Raw genomic sequence first — 17,789 nt, 5'->3', positions numbered from 1 at the left:
GTTCACATGTAAAACATGTGATTTACACTAATAGCAATAAGATGGGGCTTTGTTTCTTGTGTTACCCTCCTCCTTTTCAGCCTCCCCCCCCCCTCTGGGGTTGCAATAACACCCATTCAACCTTGCTCTTATCTCTACCCGCCTCAGCCAGACATTCCAGAGAGAGACGCCCATTTTCACTGTAACATCTTAGAAAGGAGAAAAAGCTTTGCTCTTCTGGCTGGTTGTAAAAACCTCCAGGCTTCAAAGGAAGGGGTTTTTTGGGATAACATATGAGAGAGGAGAAAATGTCTAAAAGAGTTTTTGGGATCATCTAGAGAACAATATTGTAATGGCCCTTCACTATGATTCTAAGTTCCAGTGTGGAAGCTTTTCCCTCATGGACAGCCAGCCTAGGTTGAGGGTTCGAAACCCCGCTCCGCCCTGCAGCTCACTGGCTGACCTGCCTCACAGGTGGTTGTGAGGATGAAACGGGGAGGAGGAGAACCAGGCAGACCACCCGGAGCTCCCTGGCAGAAAAAGGTGGAATGGAAATGAAATCAATCAAGGGGACCCCCTCTTGACGGCACCCCCCCCGCCTAGTCCCCATGCCTTCAGTCCCCGCCCTAGGGCAGGCAGCAGCCCCTTCTCGCTCAAGCGGTGGGTCACCAGCATCTTTCAAGGGGAGGGAGAGCCGGCGCGCAGTGCAATCCTGAGGGTCGGCGCCGGAGAGAGAAAGGGCGAGAGCCGGGCAGGGCCCTTCCCGATGTTGGGTCTCCAGCCCCTCTGGATGGCCGGGGGGGGTCCTTCTTCGTCCTGCCCTCCCGCTGCTTCTGGCTCCGCCTCCCAGCGGCCTCCTCCAGGCCAGGGGGGCGGGCAGGTGCCGCAGAGGCTTGTGGGCATTGTAGTCCGTCCCCCCCCGACAGCTGCGGGGCCGCCCGCGGCGCGCAACTCGGCCGGAGAAGCTCCTCCGCCGGCGGCGGGACGGGCGGCTTTGGTCGGGGATCCCGGGCGCCGCGTCCGTCGGGGCTGCGCGCGGCCGCTGGGGGGCGTCGGGGCTCCGGGCTCGCTCTCTCTCTCGCGCGTCCCCGCCCCTTCCTGCGCGCCGCGGCGCTTTCGCTTTCGCTTCCCGGGATGGCGGCGGCGGCGTCGGTGGAGGTGCGCGGGGTCCCCGGCGACGTGGCGGACGAGCTGCTGGTGCTCTACTTCGAGAACCGGCGGCGCTCGGGCGGGGGCGCCGTGCAGAGCTGCCGGCGGAGGGGCGCCCGCGCCACGCTCACCTTCGAGAGGGAAGAGGGTGAGTCCGGGGGGGGCTCCTGCCCGAAGAGCGCTGCTTTCAAGGGGCGGGAGGGGGGCACCGAAGCAACTTTCCACTTCGGGGAAAGAAAGGTCTGGACTGTTTTGCAGCTTCCCCTTTACAGGTGAAAGTAGGAGCCCCCTGGCACATGGGGTGAGAGTGCGCTGGCAGAGTGTGGCGGGGCTGCCTGCTTTTGCCCAAGTGCGCCCCGGAAATGGAATGGTGTTGCAGGAATTTATGTATAGTTGGGGGGGGGGAGATACCCCTCCAGCAGATATCATGCACTATCAAAATCAGCACAATCACTTTTGTGACTTGTCCCCACAAAACACTTCATCACAGTTTCTTCCTATCTATTCAAAGGGCCTCTGCTGCACAATACAAAACGATAAATGTATCTATGTACTGGCTGACTGGGAAAACTTCAAAAATTCATCTAGACATGTGAGCTCAGCTCCTCAGCAGCCCCTCTGCCTGAGTGATAATCCCTGGCCTCCCGATACCTGAGTGCCAGACAGGTAGCCCTTCCAGAAATACCAAACCCAGATGAAGACAAAAGGGTGGGATTGACTTGGCTGGGAAACAGGGAAATGTAAACATCTCTTTTGTTCCAGTTGATGGGTGTTTGGTGGAGGGCAAGGGGAACCAAGGGGCAGGGTCCAGGATGCTCAGATTACAGCCCCCGGACCTCCCCTTTCAGTAACCGTGATGTATGAGTGATGTAGTTTGGGGGGGGCGTAACATGGGGATTAGCAGCTAATAAAAGTTGGGTTCTCTTTTGTTTGGGGCTTCCATCTTGTTCCACCTTGAGGCAGGTGGGAGTCCTGTCCTGACAGTCTTCAATCAAGACCAAGCCTACTGGCTGCTGTTTTGCTCTGGTATTCCTGGCCGGTGTCCTTGTTTTTTGTCCAAGGGAGCCCTCAGATTTCTCAGTTAACAAAGGGAACCCCGGGGGTGCGGCAGCTTGGCTGGCTGGCAGGAGACTCCTGCCATCCTTTGCGGTTCCTCTCCTTGGAGACTGTTGCTCCCGTTTTGTAGACAGCGCTTGTCTCCCGCAGCCAAGCCAGAAAAATTCTTTTGGTCTGCAAACATGGTAGAAAATTTGTATTGCACAAAAGAGGTGGGGGGAGCACTTGTTGTCAGCCTTACTGTGGGAGAAAGGTGACTCACATCATCATCATCATCAATTTATTATTTATACCCCACCCATCTGGCTGGGCTTCCCCAGCCACTCTGGCTGGCTCCCAACAGAACACTAAAAACAAACTTAAAATTAAAACATTAAAAGCTTCCCTAAAGAGGGCTGCCTTCAGATGTCTTCTAAAATCAGTATATCTGAAGGAGTGTCTCCACCCCAATCATTCAGCCCGGACACCAGGGTCCATCTCCTGAGGGCCTTCTGGCGGTTCTCTCGCTGTGAGAAGTGAAGTTACAGGGAACCAGGCAGAGGGTCTTCTCGGTGGTGGCACCCTCCCTGTGGAACGCCCTCCCACCAGATGTCAAAGAGAACAGCAACCACCAGGCTTTTAGAAGACATCTGAAGGCAGCCCTGTTTAGGGAAGCTTTTAATGTTTGATGTATTACGATATTTTAATATTTTGTTGTAAGCCGCCCAGAGTGGTTGGGGAAGCCCAGCCAGATGGGCGGGGTGTAAATAAATTATTATTATTATTATTATTATTATTATTATTATTCATTGACATCTGATGGGAGGGCATTCCACAGGGCAGGAGCCACCACCGAGACGGCCCTCTGCCTGGTTCTCTGTACCTTCACTTTTCGCAGAGAGGGAACCGCCAGAAGGCCCTCAGAGGAGGACCTCATAGCGGCCATGGGGAGGGAAGGGGGAAGCAGGAGGGCAGCTCCCCTTCCAGAAGGGGAGCCAGAAGCGGGCCTTTACACAGCAGAAGAGCCCTGCAGCTGGATCGGGCCCATCTAGTCTAGCCTGCTGTTCCCACGGTGGCCCTGCGGATGTCTCCATGGGAAGCAGGGGTGCCTGGCCCTTGGCATGTGATCTGGGGTGCTTTGCTGCGCTGCTGTTGCTGTAGCCCAGAGTGAGCGGGGAACCTGTGGTGCCCTCCAGGTGCCGATGCAACTCCCACCCACCCTGACCATTGGCTGTGCTGCCTAGGGGGAAGGGGGTCCTGCGGCACCTGGGGGCAGCAGGTTCGCCCTGCCTGCTGCTGCCGCTCCAGCCTCTGGGCCCCCAGGGATAGAGCTCCTGGGCTGCTGGCTTGGCGCTTTCTCTTCTGCAAGGTGACCTTCTGGCCTCCTGCTCTCTCCATCCAGATGCCCAGCGGGTCCTCTCCAGAACGGACCACCAGCTGCAGGACGCCCGCCTGACGGTGCACCCGGCCGCCCCTCGGGATTATGGGAAGGTGGTCCTGCAAGGCCTGAACCCCCAGACCAGCCGGGACCTGGTGGAGCTTTACGTGGAGAGGATGTTGAACTGCGAGAGTGGCGTCTGCTCCGTCTTCCGCAGCCCCAGAGGTGATCAGGCCCTGGTCCAGCTGCCCAGTCCGCTCAGCAGCGCAAGTACGTCTGTCTCTCCTGCTTCCCTCCTGTCTTCCTCATTGGGGGGGGGGGGGGCTCTTCTTCCTTCCTCTTCACTCGGTCTCCTCTCTCTCTCGTCCTGGCAGAGTTCCTGGCCTTGGTGGAGCATGTGGAGAGTCGGCCGCTGGACGGGGCCCGCCTGGCGCTGGACTGGGTGGAGCAGACGGACGGTGTGCTTGTGCAGTGGGGGGAGGGCCCCCGCCCCCTCGGCCCCCTCAGCCAGGACCTGCTGGAGCTGTACTTTGAGAGCAAGCGCAGCGGTGGGGGGCCAGTGCGGGCCATCAGGCTGCTTGCGGGGGCCACAGTGGCTGTCGTCTCCTTCCAGAACCCTGCAGGTAAGGGCTGAGTCTGGAACGCTCCACAGATTCACTTCCTCCAGGAAGGCCAGGGGGTGTTGCTGGCATCCTCTGTCAACCTGAGTGGGTGGGGGGGGGCAGTGTTAAAAAATCAGGCAGCCAGACCTGATGAGACTCAATCATCATCATCATCATAATTTATTATTTGTACCCCGCCCATCTGGCTGGTCTTCCCAACAAAGATTAAAAATAAATCAAAATGTCACACATTAAAAACTTTCCTGAACAGGGCTGCCTTCAAATGTCAGATAGTTGTTTATTCCCTTAATATCTGATGGGAGGGCGTTCCACAGGGAGGGCGCCACCACCGAGAAGGCCCTCTGCCTGGTTCCCTGTAACTTGGCTTCTCGCAGTGAGAGAACCACCAGAAGGCCCTCGGAGCTGGACCTCAGTGTCCAGGCAGAATGATGGGGGTGGAGACGCTCCTTCAGGTCTACTGGGCTGAGGCCGTTTAGGGCTTTCAAGGTCAGCACCAACACTTTGAATTGTGCTCGGAAACGTACTGGGAGCCAAGGTAGGTCTTTCAGGACCAGTGTTATGTGGTCTCGGCAGCCACTCCCAAGTCCCCAGTCTAGCTGCCACATTTTGGATTAGTTGTAGTTTCCAGGTCACCTTCAAAGGTAGCCCCATGTAGAGCGCGTTGCAGTAGTCCGAGTCAAGTCACCCTAGTCCTTCTGGCGTCCCTCCTGCGCTGGCTTCCTGCAGGAGACGGCTGACCTTGACCGCAAGAGGTGGGGGCTTTTGAGGGAGAGCAGTGGGGGCTTTTGCCCCCCAGGCTTCACGCACGGCAGGGGGGTTCATAAACATTGCTACCGTTTGGTCTGGTGTTTGCAATGACCAGATCCCTTTCTTTCTGTTCTTTTTTTCATATATATAATTGTTATTAAATTTTCTGATTTACATTTCAAAATGTTCATTTAAACAATCTTAAATCAGTAACTTCCCTTCTCTTTCCGTGGTTCATTTTACATACCACACATCCCGGCATATTTTACATGAACTAAACCATTCAGTAATCCATTGTTACATCCATCAAAACTTATTTACACAGTTGAATTTATCTTAATGCTACCAGCGTTTTTAAATGAACGCAATTTTCACCCATGTACTCAGTAAACATTTTCCAGTCTTCTTTAGGCATACATTTTTCTGGTTCTCTTATTCTACAGGTGAAACTTGGAAAATTAGAATATCGTGGAAAAGTTCATTTATTTCAGTAATTCAACTTAAAAGGTGAAACTAATATATGAGATATACTCATGACATGCAAAGCGAGATATGCCAAGCCTTTATTTGTTATAATTGTGATGATTATTTCGTACAGCTGATGAAAAGTAGAAGCATGCATATGTACTCAGTATTTGGTTTGGGCCCCTTTTGCATCAATTACTGCCTCAATGCGGCGTGGCATGGATGCTATCAGCCTGTGGCACTGCTGAGGTGTTATGGAAGACCAGGAAGCTTCAATAGCAGCCTTCAGCTCTTCTGCATTGCTCGGCCTCATGTCTCTCATCTTTCTCTTGGCAATGCCCCATAGATTCTCTATGGGGTTCAGGTCAGGCAGGTTTGCTGGCCAATCAAGCACAGTAATCCCATGGATTACTGTGGGCAGGTGCCAAAGTCCTGCTGGAAAATGAAGTCAGCATCCCCATAAAGCTCGTCTGCGGAAGGAAGCACGAAGTGCTCCAAAATCTCCTGGTAGACGGTTGCTTTGACCCTGGACTTAATGAAACGCAGTGGACCAACACCAGCTGATGACAGGGCTCCCCAAATCTCTTTTCTGATGAGAGCAGCTTTTGCATCTCATTTGGAAACCAAGGACCCAGAGTCTGGAGGAAGAATGGGGAGGCACACAATGCCAGATGTGACGTTTCCACAGTCTGTGTTGATTTGGGGAGCCATGTCATCAGCTGGTGTTGGTCCACTGTGCTTCATTAAGTCCAGGGTCAACGCAGCCGTCTACCAAGAGATTTTGGAGAACATCATGCTTCCTCCGCAGACGAGCTTTATGGGGATGCTGACTTCATTTTCCAGCAGGACTTTGGCACCTGCCCACACTGCCAAAAGTACCAAAACCTGGTTCAATGCCCATGGGATTACTGTGCTTGATTGGCCAGCAAACTCGCCTGACCTGAACCCCATAGAGAATCTATGGGGCATTGGCAAGAGAAAGATGAGAGACATGAGACTGAGCAATGCAGAAGAGCTGAAGGCTGCTATTGAAGCTTCCTGGTCTTCCATAACACCTCAGCAGTGCCACAGGCTGATAGCATCCATGCCACGCTGTATTGAGGCAGTAATTGATGCAAAAGGGGCCCAAACCGAGTACTGAGTACATATGCATGCTTCTACTTCTCAGAGGTCCAGTATTGCTCTATTTGCAGTCCTTGTTTTGCTGGTTTCATTGAATATTCTAGTTTTCTGAGATTGTTAATTTGAGGTTTTCATCAGCTGTACGAAATAATCATCACAATTATAACAAATTAAAGGCTTGGCATATCTCGCTTTGCATATCATGAGTCTATCTCATATATTAGTTTCACCTTTTAAGTTGAATTACTGAAATAAATGAACTTTTCCACAATATTCTAATTTTTTGAGTTTCACCTGTATATGTTAAATTCATATTCTGTGCATATTCTGTCAACTTAAGTTGCCGTTCTTCTTTGGTTGAGACCTCACTCGTTTCCCATTTTTGGGCTAACAGAATATGGGCCGCAGTAGTAGTGTACATAAAAAGTCCTTTCTGATAACTGGGAATTTCCCTCTGAATTATCCCCAACAAAAAGGATAACGTTTTTCCTCAATTCATTATATATCGTTTCCCAAAACCCCTTACCCATTTAGCTAAAGTCCACCGCATATGATAAAGCATATCCTCAACCTCTTTGCATCTCCAGATCCCTCTCTTTCCAAGTCTCCACAGCCACCTGCCTGGTGCTTTAGAGTCCTGCATTTCAGGGGGTGGAGCTGGATGACCCTTGGACCCCTTCCAGCACTACCATTCTGTGATTCTATGGCTCAGAATTTGGAGTTTCCCCGCAGTTGCAGCGATGGCACTTCACCCTGTCTCCTCCCCCTCTTCCCTTGCAGTGGTGGAGAATGTGCTCCAGAAGACCCACCGCCTCCAGGACCACAGCTTGGCTGTCTCCCCCCACTATGACTTCCTGGAGCCCCCAGAGCAAGAAGGGGCTGAGGTGGACGGAGCCCCTCCGGGGGACACAGAGACACCCTTCGCCCTCCTGCCCCTCCCGGAAGCCTTCCCCCGGCAGCTGCTGCAGGTGGACCTGGTCCTCCGGGAGCTGAACGCCCCTGACCCGGAATGCGTGATCGCCCTGGACGAAGGCGGCCTGCGCGTCTCTGGGGGCGACCCACTGCGCCAAAAGTGGCTGCTGGAGCACGTCCAGGGGGTCCTGCAGAACGTGACCCCTGAGCGCCTGCCCTTCTCCGCCTGGGTCCTGGACTTCCTTCGGCAGGAGGACGTGGGGCGTCACCTGGCGGAGCGGCTGGCCGAGCGGGGGCTGGGCGCCTGCTTCCTCCCCGCTGCGGACGAGGTGCTGGTGGCGGCCCTGAGGCCCGAGACGGCCCGCCTGGCCACCGAGCTGCTGGGCGCCTCCCTGGGCCACTTTGCCCTGCCCTTGTCGGAGAGGCACCTGCCGGCCCTGGCCTCCCCCCGCTGGGCCCAGCTGCAGGAGACCCTCCCCTGCTGCCGGGTGCGGCTGGAGGAGGGCGGGGAGCGGCTGGAGGGCCTGACCCTGGCCGGGATGGAGGCCGAGAACCGGGCACGGCTGGCGGCCTGCCTGCAGGAGAGCATGCCGGACGAGGCCCTGGTGGCCATGGAGCCGGGAGCCCTGCGCTACCTCCAGAGGTACTACCAGGAGGTGCTGGCGGGCATTGGCAGCGTCACCCTCCTGCCCCTGGAAGGAGACGACGTCACAGGCTTGCGGGTAAGAGAGGGGCTGCCGGGGCCTGAGGGCCTCCTGCTTCTCAGTTCGTCTCGTATTATTTTGTGTACTGTGGCTTGCCATTGTTTTATTGATCATAGTTTAGAAATTATTTATTGTAACTGTAGAGTGGATTTCTGTTTAACTATTATATGTTATTATATGTTATTTTTCACTCTATAAGACACACCTTTCCCCTCCTAAAAAGTAAGGGGAAATGTGTGTGCTTCTTATGGAGCAAATGCAGACGGGAGGCTCTGCTCAGCGCTCTTTTTCATGAGCCGCGCGGAGCGTGTGCGTGGCTCTTGCTGCCCTTCTCCCTCGGGGAAGAGCCTGCAAGCGCCGCACACACGCTCCACGCGGCTTGTGAAAGGGAGCGCTGAGCAGAGCCTGGGATGCATACAGGCTCTGCTCAGCGCTCCCTTTAAAGAATATTTTTTTTCTTGCATTCCCCCTCTAAAAACTAGGTGCCTCTTATGGTCAGGTGCATCTTATGGAGTGAAAAATATGGTATATGTTTTATATGTTATTATTAGTATTATTTAATATTATTGTAATGATTGCTGAATGTTACTTTTTGAATGTAGGTTGCCTATTTTAAAGTTTTACTATCACATTTTTGCAATGCATTAGATTGTTATAAGATGTACATTTTTTGTTTCTTCAGCTTGTAAACCACCTTGAGTATTGTAAGATAGAAAGATGGTATACAAATCGAAAAATGATGATGATGATGATATCCCCAGCAAGGCAGCAAGGTGGACCCCCAGAGCCATGGAACTGCAGAGTGGGGAGGGACCCCCGAGAGGGAAATGCAGCTGCCACGTCATGCCCCCCCTTTTTTCAATTCCCACCCCCTCCCATGTCGTCTGGCACTCAGAAGCCCTTTCCAATTATTTTGAATTACCGTGCCTCCTGAATTGTATTAACGTTTTTGCTAAAAAAATTTGCTCCCCTTTTGAGACTCCAGTACCATTGCATCCGAACCTGTGTGATTTCAAACGCACCTGGTTGAGATCCTGCAAGTAAACTGTGAGAAAGACAGAGAGCTTAGAAGCTCTTTTCGCGCTGGAAACACCTGGTGCAGAAAGCGCTTCTAAGCTCTCCCTGCCTTGCTTGGGGAGGGGGCCAGGCTGTCTGGGGCGCACCCATTCTGAGCTGCCCTCACAAGATCCGGCAGGGCTTCTGCGCTCCCACATCAGGAGCATCCCTAGTTTTCCAGAGCCAATGTGTTGAGCGGCCAGCAAGACAGAGAGCCTTAAAGCTCTTTTTTGCAACTCATGCATGGCTTTTGTTTTTCCCCCAAGGATGCAATTTGAGTACAGTCGTACCTTGGTTCTTGAATGCCAAAAACGTGGAAGTAAGTGTTCCGGTTTTCGAACGTTTTTCGGAAGCCAAACGTCTGACGCAGCTTCCACTTGAGTGCAGGAACTCCTGCAGCCAATCGGAAGTTGCGCCTTGATTTCCGAACGGTTTCGGGAGTCGAACTGACTTCCGGAATGGATTGAGTTCGAGAACCAAGGTTCCACTGTGTGTGTTTTTTCATATGTGCGCCCCTCCTGGAACATGGCCCCTGCGCAAGACTGAACTGCCTGGTGATTGCCAGGCTTCTTGTTCTGTGACGCTGTTGTGATTCTAGCAATCTTCTTTGAGCTGGACCTTTGTGGGATTCCGGTGTCTCAGTTGCCTCTGCTCTCCTCCTGCTGCACAGCTGAGTGGGGAGGCCGGAGCCTGCCAGGCGGCCGCTGAGCTCCTGCAGAGTCTGCTCAGCGCCATCCACACCCAGACGGTGACGCTGGAGCTGCCGGGCATCAGCCGCTTCCTGCTGGAGAAACGGGGCCAGGAGGCCCTGCAGGAACTGGAGAGGCGCTTTCGTTGCACCATCGGCCTGGAGAGGGTCCGCTGGAGCCCCCCAGAGACGCAGGTGGGTTCAGGTGCACTTTTTCCGGGGGGGGGGGGGATGCCCTGGAAAAGGGGAGCTCAGGAGGAAAGCGGGAAGGAGACACCCCCTGTGAGTGTGAGGGCCAAGCGGCTCAGTGGTGGGGCCTTTTCTGCAGTGGCTCCCCTTTGATGGGACTCCCTGGGGAGGCTCACCTGCGGCCTCCACTAGGGGCCAGACAAATTCTCCCTCTTTTGCCAGGCCTTTGGTCATGAAAAACAGTCTGTGGCCACCTTCTAAATGCACCTTGGGGGCAGATTTTTTTTGGTATTCTTACATTCTGCACTTTATGTTCTTGTGCCTTAAACCGCCTTGTGACTTTTGGGTGTAAGGTGGTGTATATATTTAACATACAACAACAATAATTTTCCCTGGGGGTGAAACCATATTCCAGGTGAAGGTGGGTTTCCAGCGCCTCCCCCTTTTCCCTTTATACTTTCATGGTTTACTTTCCTCAGGGCCTGATTTCTTTCCGCAGGGCCTGTAAGACAAGAGTTGTTCCGCCTGGCCTTTGACTTGGAATCAATTTGATTCCCTCCCCCTCTTTCTTTTTTCCTTTCTCCTCCTGTGATGAGGCTGAATTTTAATGTCTTAATGTTGTATTTTAATCTTGTTTTTTAAGTTGTATTTCAAACAACTTGTTTTTATTATTGGTTGTTAGCCGCCCTGAGCCCGGTCTTGGCTGGAGAGGGCAGGGTAGAAATAATTTATTATTATTATTATTATTATTATTATTATTATTATTATTATTATTTTATTTTATTTTATTTTATTTTTACTTTCATGACTGGGGTAGAAATAATAAAATTATTATTTTTATTATTATATGCTATGTGCCTTTTATTTTCTGGCACGGTGCATAGAATCCTAGAATTGCACCGTTGGGAGGGGCCCTGTGAATCATGTGCTCCAGCCCCCTGCAATGCAAGAATCTCAACGTGTGCCCCCGCCCCCCACTCTGAAACGAGGAGACCGGACTCTGCTTGGCTCTGCGAATGCCCCCCTGACTTTCCTTCCCCCAATTTCTCCCCAGCACGAACTGGAGACGTCTCAGGAGCCGCTGGCGGTGAGCTGCCCGCGAGATGCCCCCCATGGGCAGGAGGGGCTGGGAGCCCCAGTGGGCGCAGCTGGAGAGCCGAGTGACGCCAACCTGGGTAAGATCCTGCCCCCTTCTCCCGCCTGCCTGCTCCTCCGGGGACGGAGAGGAGAGGGGCGCTGTGGGGCTGGCGTGATGGAGGGGGGTGGAGCTCCCTGCCCTTTCTTGCCCCTGGGAGGGGCTCTGGAGATTCCCCCCCCCCCCCCGGCAAGACTTGATTTAAATCACTTTTTTACAGAAAGACTCATTCTTGCTGGTATAACCTTAATATTTACAACCAGATGAAGGTTTCATTTTTGGAATAATAAATTTTCAGAGTAGTTTTTACAGTTATATCAAAAATCACTGATTTGGTTATACTATTAGAAATACAAAGACAGATAATTATGAAATTATTATGAGGTTTAATAAGTTAACTATTTATATTTGGACAACTTTTCAGCTGTACTTTATTGGAAGGAGAAAAATTTTCATTTCCTTTATAACAATTTAAACAATTTATTTAATTAAAGCAATAATGTTCTAGCATATGTATCCATGTTTGTTAACTGATGTGGTTAAATGATTTTTTTAACAGAAAACTTAGACTGAGTTTTAGCACACATGAAAAACTTAAAACAAACCCTTATTTCCTGATGAACAGCCTTTGGACTATAATGTAACTTAAATAGAAAACTGTGTTTAGAAAGATTTTTCCTCCGAAAGCATATTGTTTTAAAAATCCAATTTAAATTTAAAGAATCTGATTTAAATTTTAAAAAATCTGATTATTATTCTTATTTTAAATCATTGATTTTTATCCACCCTGCCAGAGACCCAGAGGAATAAATCATAAAATCTCTATTCGGATTCCTGCATTGCAGGGGGTTGGACTGGCCCTGAAGACCCCTTCCAACTCTATTTCCAACTCATATTTACGGGACCGCCTCTCCTGGTCTGCCCTGCAGAGGACCTTAAGGTCTATGAACAACCATAGTTTAGAGGTCCCAGGCCCTAAGGAAGTCAGACTATCCTCCACCAGGGCCAGGGCCTTCTCAGTGGTGGCTCCGACCTGGTGGAATGCTCTGTCCCAGGTGTCCCAGAGACCAGGGCCCTGCAGGATTTAACCACCTTCCGCAGGGCCTGTAAGACACAGCTATTCCGCCTGGACTTTGATTTGAATTTAACCTGATCTTTTATTCCCCTTCCTTCCCTCCTTCTCCCCTTTTTATGAAGATTACCCGCTCTGGGATCCCACAGCTAATTCTCCCCTGGTCTCTTCACTGGCCCAAGTAGGATCACTTCAGCCAGCTAGCCCTGGGGATTATCTAATCGATTTTTGAATTTTATTGTTATTCATGTTTTTATGCTGTGTATTATGCTGCTTTTATAATTAAGTGTTTTGAAGTGTTTGTTAGCCGCCCTGAGCCTGGTTTTCGAACCGGGAAGGGCGGGGTATAAATAAAAATTTATTATTATAATTACGATTCTACGATGGGGGTTCTCCTCCGTGCCCCCTCCCTTGAAGGCCCCTGTTCAGAGAGGCCGGCTTGGGGGGGGGAGCGTGGGTGTGCTTGTGGGACTGCGAGGGGAGTGAGCCCCCCTCCCCGCCCCCCTTCTGCCCCCTGACAGCCCCCTCTCCCTCCACAGAAGAGATCAAGGGCCTGCTGGCGGCCCTCCAGCCTCCCAGGGGGGCTTCCCCAGCCTCCGGACGGGGGTCCTGGTCCTTGGAGAACGTCAGGGTGGAGGAGGAAGAGCCGGAGGACCTGTACACTGACCCTGAGCAGCCCTCGCAGGGGGCAGAGACAGCCCCTGCAGCTGCTAGGGCGGAGGGCACTGATGCCACGGAGGAGGAGGAGGAGGGGGTGCTGGAAGAAGGACCCCTGGCCCTGCGGAGCAGCGCGGCCGAGGAGGAAGAGGAGGCTCAGCTGCTGCTGGCCATCCAGCAGTCGATGGACAGCGCTCGGTGCGAGGAGGAGGAGCTGCGTCGCGCCATGGAGCTCTCCCTCACCAGCTGGGCGCAGGAGCAGGCGCCAAGCGCGGACGCCACCCTCCTCTCAGCCCTCCACATCTCCCTGGAGGACGCCAGGCAGGCGGCCGACTCGGCCCAGGTGGCCGTCTTCCTGGGGGCGGAGGAGGACGCAGCCCCCCTGGCGCAGGAGCTGCAGGACGCCCTGCGGGATCAGCTGCGGGAGGAGAGGGTGCCCCACGCCGCCCTGCGCTCCCTGGCGCCGCCCTGCCTCGCCTACCTGGCCCACCTGGAGCGCAAGCACGCGGTGCGCATCTGGCTGGACGGGGAGGTGGCCGTGGTGCGAGGCTTCGCCGACTACCCCGTGGCCGCCACGCGGGACCTGGCGCTGCTACTAACCCGGCTGCTGCGCACGGAGGCCGTGGGGGACCCTGGCGACGCCTGCTGGGTGCACTGGGACCCCCAGGGATCTTCCACCCCATACTCGGCGCAGGCCAGCGCCCTTCTGGAGCAGGCGTGGGGTCGGGGGCTCAAGCGCCTGGACGTCTTCTTTGATGGGCGCCCCTTCGCCATCGACTTCGAGCGCATGGAAGAGTACGACCTGGGCAGTGCCCGCACTGTGCCCATTGGCCGCCTCCCAGGTAGGCTCTGCCACCCAATTCAGGTGTGATCTTCCTCTCCAGGGCTGAATGGGCTGCCTCTTGGCCCAAGAGCGGCTGTGGCGTGGGGGGAGGGCCCCTCTGAGCCCACGCCCCCCTCCTGATGGGCAGTGCCCCCTCTGCAGGTCCTTCTGTCCCTGTGGGGCTGGATGATGGGGAGGCGAGGCTGGTGCAGCTTGTGGAGGGAACAGAGGAGTTCCGGGAGACGGTGCGCCATTTCTACGACACCCTGGAGGAGATGCACAACAAGATCCGCATCGTCAAGGTATTGGCGGGGGGGGGGCGCTGGTCTGGAACAGCCGGGGGCATGATGCTGCGGAGCAAGGGGAGCCAGCGTGGCGCCCGTGGGCACTCATGTGCCCCTGCTGGAATTAGACTGGCAAGAAGCTTGACCTGACAAATGGCCGTCCAACCTCTGCTTTGAAACCTCCAAGGAAGGAGAGTCCAGCATTTCTTTTGGGAGTCTGTTCCTCTGCTGAACAGCTCTTACTGTGAGAAAGTTTTTCTGTATGTTTAGTGGGAATCTCTTGTCAATTTCATAGAATCATAGAATCCTAGAGTTGGAAGAGACCACAAGGGCCATCGAGCCAAGCAGGAAACACCATCAGAGCACTCCTGACACATGGTTGTCAAGCCTCTGCTTAAAGACCTCCAAAGAAGGAGACTCCACCACACTCCATGGCAGCAAATTCCACTGTCGAACAGCTCTTACTGTCAGGAAGTTCTTCCTAATGTTTAGGTGGAATCTTCTTTCTTGTAGTTTGGATCCATTGCTCCGTGTCCGCTTCTCTGGAGCAGCAGAAAACAACCTTTCTCCCTCCTCTATGTGACATCCTTTTATATATTTGAACATGGCTATCATATCACCCCTTAACCTCCTCTTCTCCAGGCTAAACATGCCCAGCTCCCTTAGCCGTTCCTCATAAGGCATCGTTTCCAGGCCATGGGTTCGAGTCCTATCATCCAGAGCAGGCGAAGATAATCATGTTCCCTCTTCCCTGTGACAGCCCCTGAGACATCTGAAGATGGCTCTCCTACCTCCTCAAAGTCTCCTCTTTTCTGGGCTAAACATCCCCAGCTCCTTCAACCGTTCCTTATAAGGCTTGGCTTCTAGATCCTTGATCATCTTGGTTGCCCTCTACTGCACACATTCCAGCTTGTCAACGTCCTCCTTAAAATTCATTACTCATTATTGGGTACAGCGGTGGGGGCTGACACGGTTGTTTGAGCCACCTTTCAATCTTTTCTGGATGTTCACGATGCCTTGACTAGCAAGCAGACCGGGCAGCAGTGAGTTGTTTGGTGCAGGGTCACAAATTGTCAGAGACCCGACTGAGGATTACAGCTCTGATGAGGAACGGTGGGAACCTCCCCCTCTTCCTGCTCCTGACCAGGATCCTGAAGCTGCCCAGGAAGTGTGGAGCAGCATAGATTTAGAGAACTGGTTTGCAGAAGGGCATAGTTTGGAAAACAACAGCTGGGCAGAACTGAGTGGGGAACAGCCAGGAGAAGCAGAAGAGGAAGAGAGGGAGAGAAGTGATTCCCCTTCGCTAGAAAGTGTCCAGCCTCTCTCTCCAAGGAGTGCTGATAAGGTTGCCACACAGAAGGCTTAGTGGTTGCAAGATCAGGTTGCAAGAAGGGGGAAGTGATGGAGATAATTGGGGGGGGGGGGTAGGAGTAGGAGGGAAGCTTAATTGGGAGCACCTGCGCTATGAGAATGGCTGCATTTCTCCAAAGCCTGGCACAACTTCATGGCTGAGGTCTGGCCCAGGTCCTCGTCCGGCACTCTAACCACTGCACCACCGCTGCCTTCATGGTCCCTCCTTTCCCTTCCGTGCCTGGCAGGTGGAGAAGCTGCTGCACCCTCTTCTCTACCAGCAGTACCAGCTGAAGAAGGTGGCCCTGCTGAACGTTTGTGGGCGTCGGGATGTGGAGCGCCTCCTCTTCCACGGCACCACGGAGGAGTCCAGCCGTGAGATCTGCCTGCACGGCTTCAACCGCAGCTTCTGCGGAAAGAACGGTGAGCCAGGGGTGGGAGGGGGCTGTATGTGGGGTGCCTGGAGCACCCAGGAGGGCTACCAGGAGGGCCCCAGCCCAGATCTAGCAGATTCCAGATCTGAGGGTTGAAAAAACATGGACTATGTTGAAAAAAACATGGACTATGAAGAAGAAGAAATAAACTAAGTGCCATATTTTTCGCTTTGTAAGATGCACCAGACCAGTTTTTAGAAGAGGAAAACAAGAAAAAAATATTCTGGATCCCAGAAGCCAGGACAGCAAGCGGGATCACAGCGCAGTGATCCATCTGGCTGTCCTGGCTTATGGGATAGCCGCGCACAGCCTCCCCCAGGCAAGGGGAGCCATCATTCCCTGCCCGGCAGAGGCTGCACACGGCTAAGGCTCCCCCAAGAGCCGCGCTCCCTTTAAAGAGCGTGTGGAGTGTGTGTGCGGCTCTTTAAAGGGAGCGCTGAGCAGAGCCTCCTGCCTGCATTTGCTCGATAAGATGCACACACATTTCCCCTTACTTTTTAGGAGGGAAAACGGGCATCTTATAGAGCAAAAAATACTGTATATAATAAACAGAGGGAAGGTTTAGCTTTTAAAGTTTGGCATTGCAAGAGGGTTTGACAGATTCACAGAGGAGGGGCTCGCAATGGCTGCTGACCAGGACGGATCTGCTCTGTCTCCACGGCTGGAGGCAGCAATGCTTGCTGGGAACCGCAGGAGGGGAAAGTTCCTCTTGGCACGTATCCTGCTGGAAGGTTTCCTCTAAGGGGCATCTGATGGGCCCCTGTGAGAACATTGCTATCCTGGTGACTTTTGGACTCATCCAACAGGCTTTTGGACTGACCCAGCAGGTGAAGTTTCTTCAGCAGCCATGCTTTGGAAAACAGCCAGGCTTGTCCCTCCTTGGAGAATTGTTCTGAGCAGAGCCCCCAGGTGGACCCATGGGGAACTGCAGGTGGAACTCCCCCAAGCCTGGCAGGGGTTAGGCAGGCTTGCGGGAGGTGCTTTGGGGCTGGGGGAGACCTCAGGAAGAGCCTACACTGCCTGGGTCCCATTTCCTGACCCCAGCCCCCTCTCCTTCCCTCTTTGTCCCTCCAGCCACACGCTACGGCCACGGGGTCTACTTTGCTGTCAAGGCCGTCGTTTCCGTGCAGGAGATGTACTCCCCCTCCAGCAGCGACGGCAACAAGTACATCTTTGTGACGCGGACGCTGACCGGGGACTATGCGCTGGGTAACCCCAGCATGCGGGCGCCGCCTCTGCGGGAAGGGGACGCCGTGCCACGGCGCTACGACAGCACCGTGGACAACCTCCGCAACCCAGGCGTCTTTGTCATCTTCAACGACACTCAGGCATATCCTCAGTACCTCATCACCTGCCGCTGGTCCAAGCAGCCCTGAGGGGGCAAGGGGGGGCCTGCGAGGGCTGCTGTTCCCCTCTCCCCCAGGGCTGCCAGGAGAAACAGCAAGGGGGGTGGGCAAGGATGCCCTTGGCCAGACTGGTCCTGAGGGAGCAGAGCTGGTGAGACTCCACTGGGCACCAGCCTTTGTTCAGACTGGATCTCCTAGGACCCTGCTTTCAACATATTACCTCTTTTTTGGGGGGGGGGGGGGCTGCTGATTCTGCTGCTGCCTACGTGGGGCATCACTTTGGGGGTGGTTTGAAGGATGGAGAAGCCATGCATTAAAAGGCACACAAGGAAAAGTCAGAGCAGGGCCTGTCTTGCTTGGGGGGGGTTCTCCTCCACCCCCCTTCCTTTGCTCCTTGGCTTGGCAAGAGCAGCAGAGACCAGCCTGGCTGGGAGAGGCTCTGCAGGTCTGGGTAGGATCCAAGGGCCGGTTGGGTGGGGCTGGGGGGCAGGGGAGATGGGCTGCCTCTGTGCCTTTGCCCCAGGCTGCCTGTCCCCCAAGAAGCCCAGCGCCCTGCAGGCAACTTTGCCACGTTGGCGCATGGTCTCTCTTCTTCGACTCTTGTTCCCGCCTTTGAATCTGGCTTCCCTCCCTCCTGCAGC

General features: G+C 53.9%; 1 protein-coding gene across 1 annotated transcript; it reads left to right on the top strand.

The window, feature by feature from the left end:
- Nucleotides 1–1,078: 1,078 nt before the first annotated feature.
- Nucleotides 1,079–17,484, top strand: PARP10 (poly(ADP-ribose) polymerase family member 10). The gene is made up of 10 exons (XM_083448949.1): nt 1,079–1,276; nt 3,566–3,811; nt 3,916–4,164; nt 7,279–8,132; nt 9,841–10,053; nt 11,102–11,222; nt 12,794–13,753; nt 13,897–14,036; nt 15,617–15,791; nt 16,877–17,484. Exons 1-10 carry the CDS (start codon nt 1,114–1,116, stop codon nt 17,176–17,178), a joined length of 3,423 nt encoding a protein of 1,140 aa, XP_083305075.1. The 5' UTR covers nt 1,079–1,113; the 3' UTR covers nt 17,179–17,484.
- Nucleotides 17,485–17,789: the final 305 nt, after the last annotated feature.

The sequence above is a fragment of the Podarcis tiliguerta genome (genome assembly GCF_965153285.1).
Source record: "Podarcis tiliguerta genome assembly, chromosome: 7".
Classification (NCBI taxonomy): Eukaryota; Metazoa; Chordata; class Lepidosauria; order Squamata; family Lacertidae; genus Podarcis; species Podarcis tiliguerta.
Note: the sequence above shows the minus strand (reverse complement) of the source record. Positions and strands in the feature narration are given on the sequence as shown.

What these genes read in the sequence shown, in the direction of transcription:
- PARP10 (XM_083448949.1), top strand. Translation starts at nt 1,114, where the DNA reads ATGGCGGCGGCGGCGTCGGTGGAGGTGCGCGGGGTCCCCGGCGACGTG. An exon ending in GCCGAGTGACGCCAACCTGG is followed by an intron (nt 11,223 to 12,793) that starts GTAAGATCCTGC and finishes CTCCCTCCACAG; the next exon opens with AAGAGATCAAGGGCCTGCTG. An exon ending in ACAAGATCCGCATCGTCAAG is followed by an intron (nt 14,037 to 15,616) that starts GTATTGGCGGGG and finishes CGTGCCTGGCAG; the next exon opens with GTGGAGAAGCTGCTGCACCC.